Here is a 25,156-nt window from a genome sequence, read left to right on the forward strand (position 1 = left end):
AGGAAGGCAGTTTCATCAACAAGTGAAAAAGTAGACAAATATAATTCCTAATTCAGGAACTGACAGGGTTCACAGACTTAGGTAGATTCAATCCCCAAGCTACGCCAGGCAAGGCAAGACTGCTTTAAATAAAATCAAGCTATCTAGCCTTAGGAAAGAAGTTCCTGGACAAACATGAAGTCATTAACCTTATTACCAGAAACAGTTATTTTTCATTAACCTGTCACTTTTTATGTTTACATTAAAAAAGTATTTTTGTATGCAAAGTACAATGATGATACTGTCAACATATAATACCAGTGAAGATTTAAGAGCTATATAAACAATATTCCCTCTAATCCAAACCCCAAAAAAATGTATCTTTGCTCAATAACAACTTCACATTTTTAATAATTGTATAATGTTAAATTTGTAGACATTCCAAAAAAGCTTCAGTGAACTTCTATTTCATCAGAAAAATTCAATTTCAACTCTCCATTTCCTTGAAAGGGATTTTTACAGTTGAACGCTAAAAGCTTTTTACTGCATCTGACATCCTGATGCAGTATAGAGAAAGTGACCTGTGCTTCCAGCTTTATATTCTTTTTCCATCTGACTGCATGTTTACATTACAGTACTTCCTTTCTGCATTTTAATCACTCAAACTGGTCTTAAAATCTACAAGCCTAAAGGCTAAATTTCCATTATCCAAATGATGCCATCTTACAACAACTTACTTGCTTCCTCAGATAATCTGGATTTGTTAAAACGGATGTGCTGCACGTCTCGACAAGTGCAACTCATCCATCTGCTTAGTAAAGCCCAGAACTCCTTTTCCATATCAGCTCCCCTTTGATGCTGAGGATCCAGCAATACCCAGCCACATGCTGCCAGCCTCCAGGTAGGCAGCATTCCACCGTCTCCAACAACAGCCCCACAGTGGGGGCACTACGTTCAAAATTAGTTCATGCAGTACACCCATGAAGTCCTGAGTACACATTAACTGAATCAAAATCAAAATTTTGCCAAATTTCATAACTGCATTCTATAAAAGAAAAGCAGCTATAACAGAAGCTAAAGCAATTACATCCTCTGCAGTTTAAGAGCATGTGATTTCATGGAAGTCACAATGATCAAATAATTATCAAATACAATTTTTGATGGCTACTCTAATAATCAATGTTTGAACAGATAATACAGCCACATAGACACTAGTGCACAGTTAGCTTCATTTGCATGTCACTCCAGTATTTGGGGATAGGGCAGCACGCTTTTTGGACTAAAAATAACATTTTAAGAGGAATGTGGCTGGGAAGCTCGTTAAACTGACTAAGATGTACCACAACACTGAATCAGTATAACGCTGAGGTGGGAAAACGAGTACCAATGGATGAGGAATTATTTTTTAAGAAATAATATGAAAATACCTTAAGTTACAACACATACATTTTCCTTTTTGAGAAATACACTTGGTATGATATACATACATACACCAATTTAAAAGGCAGCCATCAGCTAACATAATGCTTGTAATTGTATTTCAATTTTTTTCAAGTCATTTTATAAATTTCATAAAGCCAATTCTTGCTTGAAAACAATCAGACTAGTCTATGTACAGCTGATCCTCCTCACAGCTTCCATTTAAAAAAAGAAAATCAACATGGATGTCCTGAGTACCATTTCTTTAAAGTCCTGTAAGTCATGAGAGAATATGTTAAAAAAACACTTGCAAAATAAGACAAAAGATGTGTTGCAAATAAGGTTTCTCCCCCAGCTTAGGAAAAACTTATTCTAGCTGCAGGAAAATCTGTGCTAAAATATTTACTTTCTTTCAATAATTTATATGCTCTAAAATGGGATTACATAACAGAATCTACCCTTTGATGCATTTCTTCAGATGTATCTTTAGAAGTGGCCTTGAAATAACAGACAGTGCAACAGAACTGCCTTGTAGGTGAAATAAAACATTAGTAAAAAAAAGCAGCAGTCCATAGAGAAAGGGAAACTGAAAGGTACAATACTGAACTGTGGAAGAGTGTCATCCGATAGACAAAAACCTAATAGGTTATGAAAGCAGTGAGGATCGTGTAACATGCAAGAAAAAGAATGTGCAACACTCCAGTATTTGTCTTACTACAGAATATAATACCCTAAACAAACCCGCCAGCACGCAAAACAAACTTTCAACTTAGATAAACTTAAGACTTCAGAAAGAGCTGAGCAGTCCTACTGGAAAGATCAACATGAATGAAAATCTGCAACCCAGTAGTCAGAAACTGCGAGGAAAGAAAAAAAGTACTAATTATATCAGTTTGAAAAGTTCTTGCAGAACTTTTCCAAGCTACAAAAGAGATTAAAATCTGTATCATAGCCAAGGAAACACAGTTGGAACTTCTGCATTTGAGTAGCCAGCATCTCCTGGTGGGAACTATCAAACCTAATGTTTATCAGGTTAATAAGTGCACAGCAGAATCATAACCTGGGCTCAAGTACACCATCCAAAAAGTGCGGGACAGCTGCCGGGCAGTCGCTGCACACCAACCTGAGGCTGAGACTCCACTGATGCTCGCTGCCACAGCTTCTGCCGCAGAAAGCTCTGAGCATCATTTCATCATACTGTTTAAGAGCCCAAAAAGAAAACAGCTGACACCAAAATGGTTTCCTGAATGTACAGACTGATAAAGGGATGCAGGGAGTAGGGAAAGACATCATGTTCCAGACATGCTGTCTAGAGTGCAGGAGGTGTGGATTCACACATGCTGCATTTCCATTCAGATTATTACAGATTGAATCTTCAGGAATCTCAGCAATCTGCTGCCGAAGACTGATACTGAGGCATACAAAACATTGTGGTCAGATCAGGGATTTTTCAAGCTCAATTTATGCAAAATTGTTAAGAGGTCAAGAACTAATTCAAACTGATTTTTTGAGGTAATGCAAAAAAAAAAAAAAAAAAAAAAAAAAAAAAAAAAAAGTGAAAAACGCAAACCCACAGCTCCCTCTTCTCTGAGACTATTTATTGGTAAAGTTAATTTCCTAATTTCTTTGTGACTACTGTTTTCCGTTTGTTTAAATTTTATTTTAAATCAGGGTATCACATCCACTGAGTAAATCTTGAGTGGCTCTGAAGTGACGAGAAATGCATGACTACACTTAAACCCATAGCTGCCAGGAAATGGATGCTATAAAAGTCAGTAAGAATACAATAAAGCAATGCAAAGTGCTTACTACTTAAAAGAAGGTGGTTAATAGAAAACAGACTGAAAATCAGGCAAAGAGATTAAGGATTACCTATATGGTTCATAAACCGAACTGAGTGAAAAAAAAGTGTGAAGTTCTTCTAAGTTTGTGGAGGAGTGTGGGTATTTCGTAACTTTTGTTTCCAGGAAACAAAACGTACTAAGATCAAAGGACAAGAAAATTACATAGGATTTAGATCGATAAAAAGAGGTTTAACTTGACTGTTGAGTTGAAATTTTACAGGCATATCACTTTTGAATAGAGGTTGATCATCTAAGCCAATCACTGGGATACACAAAAGGATTCAAGTGTAATGTACTGGTAGCATTCCCGCTGAATTTTCTCCTCTTTTGTGGCCCTTCAGCAGGTGTAACATTAGCATATGCTGACAAAGAAACAAGCAACAGCTGCTATATTTATCCATTGTAAACTTCGTTTGCACTAGTTGGAAAAAAAAAAAAAAGAAAAGAAAAAAAGAAAAAATCAAAACCAAGAGATTCCTACAGACTGACTGTCAAGGAGGAGCAAACAATTGGAAAACACTTTTTTGAACAATTAAAGAATGTTTATCTATGAAAGAGTATCATAACCCACACCTGCCAGCTCCACTTCCTATGCATAGCAAAAACAATTACTAGCTTGTTATGCACAGCTGCATCAAGTGTGAAACAATAAATGGAAAACTCAACAATGTAAAAGGACATCTATTTAAATGACCGACATGAAACTTGGAAGCAGTAAAAGAGACCATGTTGGGAATTATCATCAGATGGAAGAGACGCAAAGTTTGTTTTGGAGTAAGAATTAATAGCCTCAGCTTAAAATTTTGAATTGAATTTAGTGAAAAACTACCAATAAATACCTTTTCAGGATGATAACTTAAAGAGTTAAGCAAGGAAACACTGTTGGTTAAAGTCAAAATTGGAATAGATCAGTGAGAACAGATACACGGTACCTGGAGTCAGAATCATAGTACTAAAGACGATGTTTATTAGAGACTGGAATGGCAACTGACTCAGAAAAAATAGCGATGTAAACAAGGGGGGGGGGGGGGGGGGGAGAGAACAACAACAAAACAACTAGAAAGGTGATAACTGAAAAACCTAACACCTGGAATAACAGTATGGTACAAATTGGAAGATAAGCTCTAGAGTATGTAATGAGGAGTAAAGAGCTGACAGCTACAACCACAACAATTCAGAGATCTAGCTATGGAAAGAAGGAAAGGATATATATGGGAAAATGGAGGGCCTCTTCCATTCTGAATAACCTCTCATTAGTATTCTGGGATATTTTTGAAGAATGGAAGACTATGCAAACACTATTCTGTTAAAAACGCATCATAAAAAAGCATAACACTGACTATCTTCAGAGCCACTGCCCAATTCCTGAGTGTAACTGCAGGTTTCTATTAAACATATCTTGAAAAAATAAAATAGTGTGCAGCAGGTAAAGGAAGAAGATTTTTATTTTTATTTTAAGCATACTAAAAGAAAAATTTGATGCTCTGTAATAGTACAAAGGTAGGTTAAAAAGTTCAGTTCCAGGAACTATAATCTTGTCACAGTATCATGCTACTTAGGTCAACAGCGTTTTACTGGAAGTCACAAAAGTACTGCATATCTAAAGTCTTGAAACACAACCTTTAAAGCCAATTCATAGAGACTTTTTCAAAGAACATGGGCCAGAATGATGACTTAGCTGTTTATCTAAAATGAGACAAAGAATTGTCTCATTTTGTGAGACAAATTTGTGTACAAATTTCCAAATTGACTTTGGAAGAAAAGGGAAAGAAAATTTAAAAAAAATATTTAAGTTAGGAAATAAAGTAAATAATAGAATAGAAAATAAATAAAAGATAGGAAATGAAATAAATCCAGACAGGCACAGAAATTAACAGAGATATTGTGTTAGTACACACCATTGTAAACAAATTTGGCAGTATCATGCTAAAGCATAAGTGGAGTGGTATTCAGCTGATATTCTATCATCTGCAGACAATGCATCAGTACTCAAGCTTCTATCTTACTTTCACGTTTAAAACAATATCTTCTGGGATAAGCTAAGTGCAAAAATACTTAAAATAATTTAAAAGTATACTTCAAAAAACGCAACAATTTTGGCCTTTGTTCTTTGTTCAGACTGGTATATGAAGGCAGACAAAATAACTCAAGATTCATGGTACTTACAGCATTTCTGTAAGTTGCCAGCAATTTAATATTCATACAAAGTAGTCCACAATCCCTCCTGAAGCAGCTGGAAGTAATTAGCATCTCTTTCTCTCTATAACATTACATTTACAGAGATAACAGACAATGCTATAAAGCCCAGTATCTGATACTGTCTAGAATGCACACCATACAGCAAGAAATATAGAGACTGAAATTAAACCGCCATTCAAAACTTAAATATATACTACATTGAGAAAAAAAAGTCCAAGACACACATTCCTTCATACTTCCATTATTTTGTCTATCTCTTTTCAGTCATCTTGTCCCAGGCAACAAGAAAAATAATTATTCTCCTTGTGTCAGTTCAGCACTAGAGCAGACTTCAGTATACCTTCAGCTGTCAAGCAGCCTCCAACATGTGAACTTAGAGAAAGAAAGCAACATCTGAGGTTGGAAGACAAAGAATCACAGAACAGCCTGAGTGTAGAAAGAGATCTTAAAGATCACCGAGTTCCAATGCCTACTGTGAGCAGGGTTGCCTTTCACCAGACAAGGCTGCTCAGGTCCCCATCTGCATAATCAATGAATATACAGATGTTATAATTATGAAATAAACAAGAGAGTTTGGCTAAACAGGTTATTATAACAAAAAGAGAATAAATAAGAGTGCTTACCCTTGTCCTGGGCTTAACATAAAACTCCAAAGGAGGGATCTCCAGAAAGAGACCCTTACCCACTGGTAGTCAGCTCTTAAATGGATCTAGAGAGATGTAGCCAGGCTCCACCCCCACCAGCAGCACAGGTGGAGTGCCTTCACCTCTGCTCCCAGGGCTGACTCATTGCTCACCTCAGATGATCAATCAGAGGTTCAGGCTGTCATTCACCAGTTCCCATGCACCATCCATCTTGGTGTCAAACACCTCCAAGGACAGAGCATCCACAGCTTTGCTAGGTAACCTGCTACAGTGCCCCACTCTTAAGAAAAAATTTCCCTCAAACATCTAACCTAAATCTCCCCTCTTTTTGTTTAAAAACATTCCCCCTTGTCCTATCACTATCAGATCACATAAGAAGTCATCTCTGTGCTGTTTGTAAGCTCCCTTTAAGTACTGGGAGACCACAAAGAGGTGTCCCTGGAGCCTTTTCTTCTCCTGATTGACTGAACGAGTCCAACCCCCTCTTGTCATCCTTCAGAGGAGATGTGCTCCAGATCTCTTAGTGCCTTCACAGCTGCCTTGATCAGGTCACCACCAGATATTGGTCTGGTCCCTAATTTCAATCTACAAATCCTCAATTTGATCACAGCCATTTTTTAAAGGCAGCCCTTTGCAATCCATCTGCTTCTTAACATAAAGGGCAACTTCCCCACTCCTCCTGCCCTGCCTAACTCTTCTAAAAAGCTTGTAGTCCTCAATCATAGTATTCCACCTGTGTGATTTGTCCCATCATGTTTCTATGACAGCAATTAGGTCATAGTTTTGTAATTGCAAAATGCTTCCAACTCCTGCTTATTTCTCATGCTTGTGTTCATTGGTGTTGAGGCACTTCAGGCGGGCTACACACAGGGTTACCTTTTCAGATCAGCTCTCCTGAATTCCTCTGGGACAAACCTGAAGTTTTCCCCTGCTGTTTCATAAAGTGACAGTGTCTCCCAGCTCTTCTCTGTCACTCAGAAGTACATCCCCTCTTCCTGGAGAGGATATCTAGGCTGCCTCCCTGCTCCAGGAGGCCATTAGGCACTGGCTATCCAGAACTATGTTATACAAGTTTACTTCAGCACTTGGTGAATATTTATCTCCAAAAATTATAAATGCTAAATGACTGAGTGCAACATACCAATCAACGAAAGATTTAAAAAAAAAAAAAAAATCTTTTATTCTTTGCGGTCTTCTCCTCCATAACCACTACTGGTCAACAGGGGGGTTAGCCAGTGCCTGTCACATACAGTGCTGTTGCTGGCTCCATCTCATTCCTAAGTGACATTTGGTTTGTGCTTGGCACACCAGGCACTCCATAAATAATTATTCTGATGTCAGAGATGCAGGATTGTAGCTCCACTGAGAGAGTATGCTGGGCACAAAGAGTGGGCAGATGAAGGATGCTTCTGTTTACACACAAAATATCTTTGTGACTAACAAAGAGTAAGAGGTAAGAAACAAAATACAGAGAGAGTATGACAAGCTAATAGGGATTTTTCATCCTTTGGGGGGAAAGAAGGTGGGGCTGAAGCACAACAGTGGTATGCAGGAATTGTGAAAGGTTATATCTCTTTGGTCAATCAAAACTGATTTATTTTTTTTTTCCTCCCCTCAGAACTTTCCCTGTCCTCACTACCTATTTCACATACACAGCATGAACTCGATACAGCAGAAAGAAAAGGAAGGAAACTTAAGGGAACAAAGAAAACACAATCATCTAAAGAAGTTTTGAGTGGCAAGGAAGATAGAGAAGGAAGAATTTGTATAGTATAAGCAACTGTTTCTCTGTATTTTTATTAACACACAGGCAATAGAAAAAAATAGGACAGATCCATCTACAAAGTTCCTGCTCCAGGACTGCCACCCTAACTTCTACTCAGTGGCTTCTTCTACCATATGTACATAGTAAATCCACAGGTGGCAGGAAATTCATTCTTCCTGCATCCCATTCCCTGCAAGCCCATCTAAGCAAAAAAAAGTAGATGACATGGCAGCACATGGGACAGAGTGGTCCTGACATATTCTGCAAGTCACATCAATAACACTGTACTTGTTACATCATTCCTTGCTCTCTTCTCCTAGCAGAACTATGACAACTGCTGAATACTTAGAGGAAAAAATTAATTATGAATATGTACCAGCAACATGAAAGAAGAGCAATTTCATGAGCTGATGCCAAATCCTATCTACATCTGTGCTTACCTATTTTTGGACAGTGAAAAGTGCATAAAATATTCAAACAATTGCTGTGGTCAAAGAAGGGAAACCTGGCTCAGTTTCAAGAATCTCACCTAATACCTAATCATGTAATCATATTGCTACTGTATGGCATCCTTGCCAGGAAAATCCTATTTCCTTCCACTCTAAACACGAAAACCCCAGCAACATCAAGTGTTATATAAGTCACTCTGCACCTTAGCTTACTGTAGGGAAATGAGTGCAAAGGGACTAATTATTGACTCTGACTAACTGTAGAAAGAAAGGAAAAAAAAGAATTAACCATTTAAGAAAAAAACAAAACAAAATAAAACAACAAACCAAAACCAACAACTAGAAAGTCACTGGGGATAAGACAAAACCCTTTTGCAAGATTAATTTTACAATTGTCAAAACTCCCCTGATTTCCTATAGGACATATACATATGATGGTCATAACAACAAGGCTACTGTGGTAACAGAAAAGCTCACTGATCAAGACAATGATTTGGTAAAATTAAATAAGTCACTCTGTGTATTTACAACTGTATCTTTACAATGCATATTTCTCACCTTGAAGCTAACAGCTAGACACTAAGTTTTTCTCTAATAGAGGGCCTTAACCTCCCCCCCCCTCCCCAACAGACATTTTTCGTCTTTCACATCAGTTCCTCATTCAGTTATCAGTGGATGGATGAGGTCATTTTCTCATCTTTCTTTAGGAACTGCTGCTTCTCTGATGAATGTTACCATAGGCTTGTCCTACCACAGGGTCCAAGTTCCTGCCTGGCTGCTGAAAACCCACATACACAGAACATGCAACAGGAAAAATAGAGTCCAACACACAAACTGGAGCAAGAGAAAACAATCTGCAGTGCTGCATTACACCACAACTGAATGCCCTTTCTACAGTCATCTGTTGTCCTTCATTACCAAAACTCTCAAGACACAGCTAGTCTGTTTCTCCTGACTGAAAGAAACAAACAAATAATCGATAACTAGCTAAAAAGCACTAAAAATATATAAACAATCAATAGTATTACACAACAACAACAAAAAAACATTTCAATGAGGAAGCATCTGAGATGGACAGAATTAAGTTAACATTAAGCAACTGCATGTAAATAATGTGTTCACCTTATTATGACATTTTCAAATCCAATTGAGAAAAAAAAATCAGTTAGAAACAATTTACTCCTGCATTCATAAAACAATGGAGAAAGGGCTGTGGCACCACAACAGATCACAAAGCTCACAGACTGACAAACAAAAAATAATTTTGTACTTCAGCATCAAGTTTGCCAGTCTCACACAAAATACTATCTGCTGATCAAGTATGTTCAAGTACAAACATAACAGTTCATTTATGTTATATTTCTATAATTAATCATAAATGCTCATACTTTCTGGGGATCAAGATTCCCAGCTATTTACTCCATTAAATATACATAAAATGTAGAGCTATCGGACAGTTTGAAGATGGTTTAAATGCCCTCTACAACAATGACATCAGTGATAAAATAAATATAACAATTTTACAGAACAAACTTTCCTATCAGGAATCCACCTATTACTAAAAACAATTTCTAACAAACAAATAAATAAATAAATTGCCCCAAACTGTCTGCCACTATCTAGCAATTGACAGCTCAGGAAGTTACCTGAGCCAGAGGTTTCACCTCCATGAACATGTTCAATTGTTTGTCAGGCTCATACCAAATTTAAATACCTGGAATATTCTCTATCATGAATTGCTAGAGCACAGTTGATAGAATCACCTCAATTGTGTAACATCCTGGAGCTATTTCAGAAAAAGATAATTAAATTAAGAATGCTAGCAGTAGAAACTACCTGAAACAATGGCTAGGATGATTAAGATTGGAAAGAAAAGATAAAACGCATAAAGTAACTCTAGCTACTTCATGAACAATGGAGTATAAAGACAGTGAACGGAAGTTTCTATTATATCTTCTAGTTGGAAGACACTAAGATGTATTATCAGCTTATTTAACTGGGCTTAATTAGTCTCTCTTCTCATTTTCTCTGAAAGCTCAAAATGTGTTTCCATGTTGTTTGACAAACAGAAGCAAAGCTCATCAGAAACAAAAGTGTTTTAGTATTAATGGTAAGGGTTCTGAACACAGGAAATAAAATATAGTTCTTCTCTGTCCCATAAAGAAGACACATGTGACTGGAGAAAATAAAATATTCCTTTATATGCATGTTTGGCAATGATAGTTGTACACAGTATATTCCAAAGCTTACACTGACTCCAAACTATGAGCTATTCACCTTTTTCCACTGATATATTCATTTCACAGAAAAAAAAAAAAAAAAACGAAACTTATTTTCACTGCCCTACACAGCCCTTGAAAATGCATTCCAGTGAGCCAGGTTGTGGTGGAGATCCGTGGTGGAAGCAAGATGCTTCTAAATAGTGAAACACTGAAGAAACTCAGGTTTTGTTGGGATTCCCTTCAAATAAGTCATAAGAAGCCTTTAGAGAGTTAGCATGCAAACACCTTCCATTACAATGGCTTGTCACTCAACAAATCAGTCAGTATCAAAATAACCTCACAACAGCTTTGAAGTGACTTGCAAACGCGTCTATTAGGACATACTGGCTATTAAGTAAAGAGAATTTGCTGCTGATATTAGATCACATTTAAAATATTTTACCTTACAGAACAAGATATGTGAGAGAGAAAATGATTTGGAGAAGAAAAAAAAAAGGATATTCATGAATAACAAATCTGTAACCAGACTGTAAAGATGTCAGTTTCAAACAAGGAACTCTCCTGGCTGTTAATGTAGTTAATATTAAACATTCAATTCACTTTAACCATCTGGAAAAACAAAAAACAAAAACACACCAATAACTATGGAGAATATATGGAACTATGGAACATAAATTTTATTAAATAATGGCAATTTTATTTTTAGGTTATAAATAACTTAGATCACTGCATACACAATACACTTCTAAAGATAACTTAAAGGAAAACATACAGGACAGAATTTAGTATAAATTTTAATATTTTACAATATCACGTGAACAAAACAGTTTGAAAAGAGTTCAGTTCTGACTGATATATGGGAATAAAGGATGTCTCAGAAGCAAAATACCAAATTCTAAATAAGTGTTCAGAAACAGGAATCCCACACCTGTGTAAGAGACCATTCCACAAAAAAAAAAAAAAAAAAAGAAAAAAAGAAAAAGAAAAATGTAAGTCACATATATATGGCCTCTAAGTGGTAGATGTTAAAACAAAAGTTTGCACTGTGATGGCAAAAACTAGTTTCTAATCTCATTAAGTGCCAGTTGTTAGCCTTTACTTCCAAAATTGTAAAATATCACTTACAAAGAATTAAGTATGTGCACTCAGGAAGTTATAAAAGCTGAAAAAAACAAACAAGCATCCCTTCTTAAAATTAGGAACATGGGACCAGAGTGAACCACCTGCACCCCCTCATATCTCAAGCACCACTAATTATTCCACCAACTTACTGTATTTCACACTCTTTGGAAGTCTTTTTGAAAGTCTGGTTACCCAAAAATTTCTCCTACCTTTAGCTCCTATTTCTTCATAACAAAACAAATCCTGCCCTTCTTTCAGGTAATAGCATACAATCCTGAATTGGATAAAAATAAGACTAACATGTCACAACTTTCCATATGTTCAGTCAACCTTAAAACCTCGTTTCTGCACGTTGGAGTTAAAAGCTCATCTTGATGACTGCAACAGATGTCTACACACATCCTTAAACAGACAACTGACTTGCCTAATGCTGTCAAGGAACTCTACAGATGCCTGACACAAAATTGGAACTTTAAGTATGTGAAAGCCTACATTCCCTATCCACAGCAAATTACTTCTACATGGATTTCACAATAAAAGCATTTCTATAAGAAAAGGAAAACTGACAGTGATCAGGGCTGTTCTGAGATCATCTTGCTGTTGAAGGGCTGCTGTTCACATTCTCTTTTCCTTTTGTCTTTTTTTTTTTTTTTTCTCCCCAAGGCTTTAAAATTACAGAAAACAAAGCAGCTTATTACACTCAGCCAAAAAAAAAAAAAAAAAAAAAAGTTAAAGCTTGCACTCACTTCCAAAAGTTTTGAAATATTATTAGCCAAGTTCATAGCTTTTCAATATCTGTGATGCTTTAGACCAACTACAATTTTAATATCTACATAAATATATACATATATATCTGTAAATGTGTACATATACATACTGACATTTTTACATTACTACAGTAATTTGCAGCATAGTTACGTAAATTCATGTAACAGCTCTTATTGGCAACAACTACACGTAGCTACAAAAACTGTGAGCTTGCACTACACAAAAAGGGTATACTTATTCCTTGTAAAGATGCATGGCTGTATAATACAGTTCAACTTCTCTTCTGTTACAACTTGTATCCTTCTACCTTGAAAAAGACAACTTTTAAAACCACATTATCCCAGCAGCCAAAAGATTTGTTCAAGTTTTTAAATTAATCCTTTACTCACCAATGCTACTCAGAGAACTGCTGCTTTCAGAATCAGAAGGCATTATGGACAGCACACTGTAAGTAGATCCTAAAATTAGAAAAAGACAAACTATTATTTTTTTTCCCCTCACAAAATCAAGCTAACCATTTGTTTTCCTGACTCTGTAAAAGCCAAACCCACTGAATGGTTATCAAAGCTTAAAAAACTAGTAGGAAATGAGTAACTTGTAAATGAATGTAACACAACGCACTGAGCAGGAAATGGTTCCAGTTTAAATGGTTAAAAAAATGAACGCAGAAAAAAATACAATAGTTAATTCTGATGCACTGAAAACACCGAGTTTTTTCTTTAAGTATGCAGACTGAATGATGTCTTCAATCTGTCTTGTCTGTCTGTCTGACTGTTAGAATCTACTTTGGTTACCTGTCTTCTTAGATGTATGTACCAGCTCCTGCTCCATTTGTCTTACTGACTTGACTACTTTCCTCTAACTTCTCAGACTCTGAAACATAATTTCACCAGTAAACAGATTTTGCTTGCATTCATTTCAACTTTTGGTATCTGACCTTTTTAAGGAGCGACACGCTGTCACTGACAGTATTCACAGCAGGTTTTTCCATATGTATATAAATAGATGGGGTGCCTTTTTTTTTTTTTCCAGTTTGTTCAGAAATGCACCAGAAGAACTAGAAAATCAGGCCCTGATTCAAAAGCTTATGAATTAATCAGCTCCACCATCCCTCAACAAACAAGATCAACATCCCACAGCAAAGAAAGGGAGAGATTATGTGGGCAAGTGATTTGAAATCTGATTCATTTTCAGCAACAACCAGAACATGAGCTCAAAGATAAACTCAGTATTTTCAGGAGCTGCCTTTCTCCTATGATCTTCCTTTCTATGTTTTGCTATGTGTTTCTTCAAAGCTCTTTGAAATTGAAAAATGAAAGCTAAGAAGCATGAGATTAAACATATGGGCATACTTTTCAAATAGATTAAAGAAATACTAATTTTTGCTCATCTCCTGCACTTCCTTAGGAAAAGAAGTAACACCTGTTACAATATCAGATGAAAGAAAGACGAAAGAAAGACAAGAAGAAGTAAGAAAATTAGGCTGACAACACAAGCAGTAACACCAAAGTGAAATGAAAAAAATATATACATAAGTCAATGAGGACATGGTCTCCAGCCAGACTGAAGTGGATTAGAAATAAATGGAAACTGAAAAAAGCTCAATATATTGAACAAATTAGAATATCTTTTTGACAGACAATGTAAATCAACATCACATAAACTGCATGACTCCAGCTCAATGAAATCTGCATGCCAAGATGTGACACTCAGCAATGTAAAATCACTCACTTCCTCCAAAAACTTACATACGAGTCCCACACAGAAACAAAGTTTAGGTAATCTTAAACTGCTGCAGCTTCTTCTTTGAAGTGGAAAAATAAAATCTTTTCATCACAAACACTGAATGAGTTTTTTCTCCCTTTCACAGAATTGTTGAAAGAGACCCAATTGCAACAATCATAATAACAATGATGGAAGACACAGAATCCCAATTTAGAAATAATTTACTATTTTGTAAATGATCAGGATATCTTTAGGTATCCAAATAGATACACAGGATAGTCTTTTAATTAGGGTACATCAAGCTTGTATGACCTGGATCTTGCTTCAAGTTCTTTCAGTCTTTCCATGCAATCTTTACTAAATCATCTATTTGTTACAGTTTCCCAACTAAAAGCAATTGAGGAAAGGGAGGGTTAGTTGATCCAGCTGGAAAGCTTTAAAGATGGCCTGCTGCATGTGCTGTACAGAAGTCCAAAGCAAAATAGAAATAAGCACAGGCTTTTCTACCTGACACCTCAGTCGTCTTCTCAACACACAGATTTAAGAATCAGTATGAGAAATTTAACAGATGCTTTAGACATATTCTGATGCTCAACATACATCATCTTCAAATTGTCAAAACGGATCAAATTAGACTAAGACAGATTTGTAACAGTACTTTGAATTAATTACTACTATAAATCTGTATATAAGAAACAGCTACAGCTATGTTATCTTCAAGTAATACAGTAACTCTTATGAAAGCAGTTGACATTAAAATACTACTACCTAAACAGCAACCACAGAATGAAAGACTTACAAACATACACACAGAAGCTGAAGGAAAAATCAGCAAGGTGACATTTCATAGCTGTCATATTGATTGTACTTCATTAATAAAACCAAAACTTAGATTTCCACACTACTTGGGTGATCAACAATTTTTTCCAGAATATTATACTATTTTCTACTAAGCTTTAATCTATGTCAACATTCTTTTTCACATGTATGCTTTCAAGTGATGCTTAACTGATTACCAGATATGTCATACGTTACACTCAACTAGACTTATTGTAATTCATAGATTGATGACCTGACATTCACAAATCCACAGTTGTAGAAAGGGGAAGAAAAGCATAAGCATGCTCTCCCTTTGCACAGCAGATTTGCTTCGGGGCACATCTTTGCTCATCTGAATTCAAACTTCAGATCAGTTCCATGCTATATTAAAGAGCTCTGGCAGAACAGAGAGATTGAAAAGCAGCTATCATCTACACTTTGGAATTTTAATAATCACATTTCCTTTTACTTAAAATGATTAAAGCAAGTCAACATCCCTCATGTTTCTACTGTCCCTATTAGTCTGATGGCAGAAAGGCCACTTAGAAACTTTCAAATTGAGGAGGAGAATTACTTGCTTAGCTGTCGAAGTCACCTCTGAAGGCAAGTAAAACAGGAACCTGTTTTCTCACCATTTCTAAGCACTTGGTCTACACAGTGACATACCTTTTCCTTGTTAAAAAAAATAAACGGTGCAAGAAGTTGCATATCCTAGGAAGACACCAACTGTCTAATTGTGGCAGCTCCTCAACAGTGGTGCCAAGTCTAGACTGATGGGATTACTAGATTGATAGGATTAAAGTATGGAGTTCCAAACTACAACAGAACGGTTCTCCATCCCTCCTAATCACTGAACTGGGAAATACCACATAACACTGGGCATTGTCCATACTTGAAGGAGTCTAAAAAAGACAAGCCAACTATCCCAAAGTAGAGCCTCACAAACAAGACTGCATTCGTGCCTTCTAGATGAAAGCAGTACAAAGGATGAAATAAAATTTCTTCCAGCACTAAATGATACAATTACTGAAAGAATTCTAAGGAAATAAAAACAACGACTTCAGATTTCATTCTATCACATAACTTGAACATCTCCTCTAGAAAGATATGGACAAAACACCATCTCTGTTCATAACCCTAAAGAACACTGTACAGAAGGGGAACTGCAGTGGCAAAATAAGATACACAGGTTTTCAAGATTCATTATTTGTGTGTTTTGGATACACTTTTTTTTCCCCCCAGGAGGCATGTTTTTCTCACAAATACTTACAAAGTTAAAAATGTGATCCAGCTGAAAGAGAGTACTTAGCAAGTCTGAAGGCTATTTTATTTTCCAAAATTTGCTACACTAACTAAATAACTGTGTAGGAATAAGAATAATCACTCCTCCAAATACACACCTTAAGAACAAGAGGCTGGTCTACCAAACATGCCTCAGTGTATGAAGAACCATGGTGTAATTCACAAGACATTAAGTGCTTGATTGCACAAGACAGAGAGCATGCTGGTCTTAGCTACACAGCCCATGGCACGCCACCCATTTATGAATGGCTATATTTCAGATCTGCAATACTGCTGACTCTAAATTAAGCACGTTTCCTAACTAGGACACTGCATTGCAGGACTAAGCCTAGGGAGAGTAGTTTCCCCACACAAGTTTCCTCTGCTTACAGATGACGTTAAACAACTCTCCACGCTCCCCTGCTGTGAATTTCCTCTGTTAATTAAACTCTTCTACTCCCAACTCCTTCCTGCACTGTGGCTGCAGCTGATCCAGCTCCTGGGCAGCAGAGGGCCATCCTAAGGGAGGCCCAGAGCACCGGATGCGAGCACAGTGTGACAAACAGTTTCTGACCCATGCCTCAGCACACCAAACCAAACTGCCTTTGGCAGGATTCCTACTTGCTGTGGGGGAGCAAACAACTTTGATTAAAACTGGAAATGACCCAGATTACAACATTCCCATTGCCTTTCACATCACAACAACCAGAACTGCCTAAGGAGCTGAAGACCACATGGATCTGCCACACTCCATCTCCAAGGCTATTCCTTTCTTGGAAGCCTGGACAGCCAGGTTTGTCAGAAAACATAAAATGCATTCATGTCTTGCCAGCTGTGTGACATTCAGACCTTTAATCCTGACCTTGCACAATACCTTCAATTGGGTATTTGCTCCTGTTCATGTCATCTTCATTTTTGACACCTGACAAACATTTGCCTTTAAGGATACTACCAAAAGAAAACACAAGCAGTAGAAAAGTAGCAGAGGTCATATCAGCAAAAACCTGCTCTCTTCACCCACCTCCTTTTAAAAGCATTTTTATCGCTTATTCACCATGCCTACAGTTCCTTAATACTATGCCCTGAAGCACACAACACTCTTTTATTGTCAGGATAGCATGAAAACCTCATGAACATTAAATGGCTTTCCAAAGCATCAAGCAACTTACCATTTTGATTTCCGGAATACCTCACAGAATTTTTTAAAGAGTGAGGGTTAAAATATTTATCTTCCTTTTACAGTTGAGAAGATATTTTAAAACAACGTATTTAAGACAACACAGATACTAAAAAGTAAGGTTTTGGAGAAGACATATTTCAGAGCTTAAGCCACCCTTCAATTAGAAGAGATTAAGAATAAACTCCTCTTGAGGACAGAATAGTTCAGACGTGTAAAAATCAGCACCGGTGACAGAGTAACAGATCAGTCTGATTGTAATATAATATGACAATTTTTGTGCAGCTTTGGATTCAGGAAAGTTAAGTAACATGCCTCAGGCCAGAAACATCAGTAGAGCTGCTCTGAGTTCAGATGCTCAAGTTCCAAGCTATCAGTCATATAATTAAGTACAACATCTGATCTTCAGGTGTCAAAAACAATACTAGACATTGGTATCTGGAAAATTCCTGTTTTCATAGCTACATTCTTTTCAAAACACTTCATAGGAGATCAAAGCCATGCATGTATATCTAAATACATGTTCTTAAAAATGTCCTCTCTAGTAATGAATACACTATTTGCCATGGATAATTTGTTGCTGGCCAGCAAGCAATGCAGTGAATTATACCTAAAAGAATTCAAGATGTATTTTTAAGAAACCTAAATCACTGGACAATAATTGGGCATCCTACAACAACCTGAACTACGAAAGCCAAAGTTGGCATTTTCAATTTAAAAAAAAAAAAAAAGAAAAAAAAAAAAAGGAGAACGACAAAATGAAGGAAGCGATGAGAAGAAGAAATTATTTGCTTTCATATGTTACAATTTTATCATGAGCACACGCTGCTATTCACAGTCTATTAGCATTATTTATTCTTCTGTGTGCCACTGTGAACACTGCATCAAACCACCCTTTTTACACAAAAAGAGAGAAAAGATTAAACAGCTTTACAAATCTAAATTTGCATAGTTCTGCCACAAAAATATAGTGTTTCAGCTGACAGTATTCAAACTGCTTTGTCACACACTAAAAATAACTTAAAAAAGTTGTAACAAAAGCAATTTTTAAGAGCCAAATTACCACGATGCTTTATCAGCTTATATATTACCCACTGGTAATTGTAAGCAAAGGCATATAAAAACTTAGACTGCCTTAAAAACTAGAGACAACAACAAAAATGACATCCAAGTATATCAGTTCAGCTGAAAATAATATGATCCTTGATACCATTCACACTTTCATTTATTTCTTCATAATTTTAAGAATGACTAATTTAATTTTTTGCACCTTGAAACAATATTAAAAGCAGTTATTTACTAGAACAGCAAAAATGTATCTGCTGGAGCAGCAGGACCAAAGATCCAACTACATTTACTACTGCTATTACTTATTCAAAACATCCTGTAGCAATTCAGGTTCTGAACGAGAAACAACAACTTTAACCTCTGTCTTCTGCTTTCTGACTGTGATGGCTTTTAACTCTGCTTTACTTGGTGCATTTTTTCTTGACAAGTCACTCATCTCCAACCCTCGGTGTCAGGTGAGCCGCAACAGCACACAGCCAGGGACTACGCCCCTCTCTTACAGCCCTAGATGCCCATTAGGTAATACATCAGATGGGCGATGATTTTTCAGCAGTTCTTTTAAGACTAATGGCTACATACCTAGCTACCATAAAAATATGCAAACATATTACATTGAGATCCTGGCAAAAGAGCAATTTCACATTTGTAGAGCTGCACGTACAGCCTCCAACAGTAACCTTCTTAAACAAGGAATATCGATTTTGGAGGTTCACATTCAAAAAAGGGAAGAATAACAGCTAGCTGCAGATTCTTTAACCTCTGCCAGACTGCAATTCTTAAGCCTTTGTACAGACAGAAAAAAGTTGCATTTAAGGTCTTAGTAAAGCTGCAATGTAGGCAGGTGAAACAAACTGTAAGTATTCCAGCTCATGCAGATTGTAAAGCAAGCCCTCACGTTAAGGTCAGTTTCCTTATCTTTATGCTACTTGGTAGCGTAAGAGAAAATCCAAATGATCCCATGCTTTCTGCAGATAAGCAATTACAATTTTTAAGAAAGGTTCACTGGCTTCTTACGGTCAGAGGACATACGGTGTTGTAAATACACTGCCAAAAACTCTGCAAGCAATACCACTTCTAAAAACATTAACAAGCCTACAGGCAGTATAAATCCTTTAAATAAAAGCAAACAAAAAACACACATGTTTTTTGCAGACAAGCTGCAACAAGAATCTGAAGCTTGACATAAATGAAACAAAAATCAACTCTTCAGCTAGCAGAGTCTGAGCACAATTCCTACACAAAGTAATTAAAGATTTATTTTATCATATCTGGTACTTCATAGATTTGGAAGTATATATTTTGGCTCACCTCATTCAAGGTTAACTTCAAAGCCTAACAGCAGTGACCAACTGACTGTTACAAATATCCAACTTCAGCATTACCAACATAGCGTGGGATTCCTCTGTCCTTGGACTAGACAGTTTAAAAGAACTTCTGAATAGTATTCACACACCACAAGAACCTGAAGCACTTTATACCTGCTGCAGCAACAAGTGGTCTGACAAAAGAGGCAGAGTAAGATAATTAGAGCTGCTCAAATGAAAAAACAGAAAAAGCAAAAACTGGGAGATGATAAGGAAGAAGAGGTAATAAATCAAAGGAAAGAAACGAGTGTAGTAGCGATGGTGAGCACAATCTGTCCTACTGTAAAGTGCCACGAAGCAAGTTTTTTTTTTAAATGTGCACAGCAGTTGAAGCTCTGGAAAACAAATGTGTAACAGTTTATATGTATAACCCTTAAACTTCACTTGGCAAACAGAAAGGCTGGACATGGAGAAAACACCTGGTCACTGCTTCACAGTGCCTTCCAACTCGCACTGCACAGTTGTTCTTCCCAACTCCCCTAATGCTGGGATATTTTAACATCATCATCAAGATGAGAAACTGGTAACAATTCTTAAAAAATAAAGGAGAGTATACATTCATTTTTATTCTGAAGGAAAAAAAGGACACATGAAAGATCCATCAAGTCACATCACACATCATTATTTGGGCTAGGAATAGACAACTCTTAGAACATCCCTTCCTGCCATTAAGCTTTGGCAGAAATAATATTTACGAGTACCTTCAGATCTCCTTGCTAACATATTTAAAACCAGACAGTAATACATTTACACCTATTTTTCTTAGTATGCTAACCAAATCTTGAGGCTTGAAGAAAGACTTGTTGCTTGTCTATTTTGCTACGCAGCAGCCTTTTCAGAGAAAGCTCACTTTGCACAGTTATTTCCATCTCAGGAGGCAATGGTTTTTATTTATTTTACCTCAAGCTATATTCCAGAAGCTCCACAAGTAACGTGGCTAAGATTTCTAAAGGATGATGCAGTCTGCCCTTCACAACTGATCCTAAAAGATTCAGATAAAAGTGAACTCCACATACTCAAAATGCTTACCCATATATTTACACAGTCAGAAGGAAGAAAACGGTTGTGAGATGAAGGTGGTAAATCCCAGATCCCTACAAAAATGTGCTCTCAATCTATTACAGCAAACCTACAGAATTGGCAATGGTAAAAGTTAAGAAATACAAACTTCATTTAGTTTGCATAGATATACACATGGCTTTGCAATATATCTTTTTCATCAAATAGTTGTACAATCAGGTAATACGAATAGCAAAATATAATGCCAGAACAAAATGCTACACTTAAAATTTAATTTTTATTTTGGAATTAAATTGAAGTAACTACCTAATTATGCTTGTGGAGAGATCATACCAAAATTAAACCTACATGGAAGAAAAAAGAAAAAAGGAATTAAAGTTACTCAAAACTGCAGACACTGATGTTCGAAAGGCCAAAAATCAACAAGGACACCAAGCACTGATTTTAAGATAAGACACTTACTATATCCAGTATTTCCACCAACTCATTGCCTTGTCACCAGGTATTTCCAGGGCAGAACATGCTGACTGGCGATGACTCTATCTGTCACATGCCTCACCTGAGCTTTTGTAGCAATTCAAGAATGGAGTTCAAGACACTGCTACAAGGAGGGTACAAGTCTCTGCTACCTACAGACTTGAGGCCTAAGCCCTCTTGACAACACATCCAATTAGAGGAAGCTCATCAGAACTGCAAAAATGCAGCAGGAATATGACAAGTGGTGCAAAAACAAACACTGAATGAATAGCAAAGCAACTAAGATTTCTCTGATACTGGTCAGATTGGAGCAAATATCCTAAGCATCTGTACAAAGACCTTTCCAGACATGCACAAGTTTTCACAAAGGTAATAGCTTAACCAAACAACCATACGGAAAGGAATATCATAGAATTATTAGTTGCAACAGACCCTTCAGGGTCATCTAATCCAACTCCCCTGCAATGAGCAGGGACACCTACAGCTAGATAAGGTTGCTCAGAACCCCATCCAGCCTGACCTTGGAAGTCTTCAAAAACAGAGCATTCACCGTCTCTCTGGACATCCTGTTTCAGTGTCTCATCACCCTTACTAAGGGTGCCCAGGAAGAAGTAAAAGCCTTCTTCCTTACATCCAATCTAAATATCTCCTCTTTTAGTTTGTAACCATTTCCCCTTGTCCTATCAGGACAGACACTGTTATTGAGCCTGTCTCCTTCTTTCTTGTAGCACCTCTTTAGATACTGAAAGGCTGCTATCAGGTATCCCTAGAACCTTCTCTTCTCCAAGTTGATCAGCCCCAGCTCTTTCAACCTATGAAATATGCCAACTACCGATACGAATGACCTCAGAATTAGGGATGGAAAAGATTAAGACAGGTTTAAAGCACAGGCTATATTTTTTTCAGAAAACAAAGAAGTACGAAAAGAAACTGCACTTACGCCTCCATTTAAACAATGAAGTTAGGTACGTCCTGAAGTGTTCTACTGCACGGATGATTATTACAAAAACCTATATCTATGAACTACTTACAGAAGTAACTTGTTGCAGAAATACCCACGGTGAGCTTCATGCCTCTTCTGGTTCAAGCTGAGGACCCACTAGCACTGCTGTGCCCATACCAGAGGTAACTGGCTGTGAGGATGGCAGCAGACAGGTGCCTACTTAGCTGGCATGGACACCATGAGCCGCAAGGCACACTCCTCAGCCTTCCTAACAGGAAAGGCAACATGTCATAGAATCATAGAATGGCTTGGGTTGGAAGGGATCTCAAGGATCATCAGGCTCCAACCCCCATGCCACGTGAAGGCCAACCAACTTCCATATCTAATACTAGACCAGGCTGCCTAGGGCCCCATCCTACCTGGTCTTGGATGGGACTAACGATATGTGACAAAAGCCTTCTTTCCCCAAGTACCATGGTGCTCAAGAACATAAATGCTCTCTCTCACCTACCTGCAGCTACAAGCAGAAAATGCTGGAAACACAATTCAATTATGGTACACATTCCTCTCCCTCTTCTTGCATTTCTCTGCAGGATATCGGGGCAGCTGCTAATCCAACTGTCACAGTCATGGCAGGGAGAGGAAGAGATCGTGCTGAGATGCTGTCCTTCGGCGCTGCCAGGGCTCAGCCCAGCCCAGCCAGGAAACAGCACAGCCTGCCCAGGCCCTTCCTGCTAGGCTAGAAGTCTGCTGGCATCAATTTCAGTATGCCAGGAGTTCGTTCATTCAGATTCACAGAATGGCTTAGGTAGGAAGGGACCTTGAAGATCATCCTGTTCAACTTCCTGCCATGGTTGGCACTCACCATATCAGGTTGCCCAGGGCCCCATCCAACCTGGTCTCAATCACTTCCGGGGATGGAGCATCCACAGCTTCCCTGGGCTAATTGTTCCTGCCTCATCAGCTTCTGTAATTCCTTAGTGACTAATTCTATTTGAATACTAAATCAGTTGTAAAGTCTAGAGAGCACTCTTCATATGCAACAATGGTATCAACATACTAGCTGGGCATACTAGCCTGAGATTTTTGGAGGGAGAAAGTGACTAGAACTGTCACAACTCCAGCAAGAGAGTAGTTGATAACTTGAAAACAATGGCTTTTTAAGCCAAGTAGATCTGGGTAACCAAGGAAGCAACTGCAGCGTGCATACAAAGAATAACTGAGAACTTGAGACATCAGTGACAGATCGCAGTGATGGGAGGATTTTTGAGGCAAATATTTGCCACTGGATCAATTACAAGGAGAAAAAAAAGTCTGCAATACTGGCAGTTAAATCCACTGCCAGTATATCCACTTCATCAATTCCAGAAAATGTTTTAAAAGCTTAGTGTGCAGGCAGTACATCTGCAGAAGGATGAAATTACACTCTGAGCAGGAAGTAGTATCGCTATCAACATCACATGATAGAGCACACTGAGCTTAATGGAGTAAAACAGGCCTCTCTGGAAGAGGCAGGCTATAGAACTGCATTCAGCAGAATGCAATTCCAAAGGCAAATGCAATCAGTGCCTCAGTCCAACCCCTAGACAGCAACACACAAGACGACAAAAGTAAACGAGATCACAGCACTGATGAAGTGGAATATGGCATACTGACAGCACGAGTAAGAGCTACTGAGGACAGAAAGTGGCCTCTCACCTCAGAGAGGTGAGCCAGCCAGAGGACCAGAAGCTAACCTGCTTGGAAGGTCAACTGCCTCCCTGCAGCACAGCTGTGATGCCCTCAGCCTCATTTCACCTGCATCTCCGAGTGGAGGAACAGCGGAGGATGCTGCCTCCCCATCAGCACAGCACTACTTGTCAGGCATGAAGGCTGACTGAGGACAGCTTTCACATTCATGCTGAGGTTTTACAGTGTGCTGGGACTGGTGGTGCCAGCACAGATATGTCTTAAATAAGCACACTAGGTGGTCTGGAGTAACACTGTATGTAAGCTTTGTTGCCTCTTCATTTAACCATATAAACATGGACGCATTTTATAGTTCCCAACAGAATACCAACAGAAGAGACATTAAAAATTGTGCCTCCAGAGGCAGACTTGAAATGGACTCTGTCATTTCTGCTCCACTTTAAATCTCTGGTGAGATAGCTTTCTTTACATCTGCCTCCCTGAACAGACCCTGCAGATCCTGGGGATTTCTCTAATGAAGATGGTGTCAGAGCAGCTGCCAGCAGAGTCAATCGTTTCATTTTGCTTCCTATTTCCCCATAGCAATGAGAGCAGCAGTAGCAGCAGTGAGGCATAGCATACAGAGGAACACAAACAGCAGGAAGAGAATACCAGTAGGTTTAATTAAAAAAAAAAAAAAAAAAAAAAAAAAAAAAAAAAAAAAAAAGCATTCATTGCATGTACTGTTTTTCTCATGTACAAAGTGCTTGCAGCATGAAACACTAACATAAGTTATGATTAAATCATAACCAGAAATACACATCTTCCTAACGCAGTAAGAAAAGGCTTCTCTTCCCCCCATTCTCCTCCAGAAGAAAACAAATAGAGATGTACTAACATGCTAATCATGAAAGTGTTTGAAACAGGTACCGATGAAGACGAAATTCAAACAGTCTAATGTGAAAAGGTGCTTAGGAAATGACTATATAAACATCAGTTGAGATGAATCACTGTTTAAAAGTGCAGGACTAAACTCTATCCCATTGTGATTTATTGTCATCTCTGATATAGCAGGTCCTTTCTGCAAGGCATTTTCATTTTAGGGAAAAAAAAACATCTTAGTCTTGCATATTATGGCATAATTTCCTGTTACATAAATTATTTTCGTTCTATCTTTCCATTACAAAACCAAAGATATTCAAG

The 25,156-nt window shown here is 37.6% G+C and overlaps 1 protein-coding gene across 1 annotated transcript in view; it reads right to left on the reverse strand.

Annotated features, from left to right (window-relative positions):
- Positions 1-25,156, reverse strand: part of DLG5 (discs large MAGUK scaffold protein 5) — a 99,160-nt gene that overhangs the window by 49,658 nt on the left and 24,346 nt on the right. The window contains exon 2 of the mRNA XM_042817957.1: positions 12,801-12,869. Within this exon, the coding sequence (XP_042673891.1) occupies positions 12,801-12,869 (69 nt within the window). The remainder of the gene's footprint in view (positions 1-12,800; positions 12,870-25,156) is intronic.

The sequence above is a fragment of the Centrocercus urophasianus genome, unplaced genomic scaffold (genome assembly GCF_019232065.1).
Source record: "Centrocercus urophasianus isolate 14NV4802_14NV808 unplaced genomic scaffold, USGS_Curo_1.0 seq_17, whole genome shotgun sequence".
NCBI lineage: Eukaryota > Metazoa > Chordata > Aves > Galliformes > Phasianidae > Centrocercus > Centrocercus urophasianus.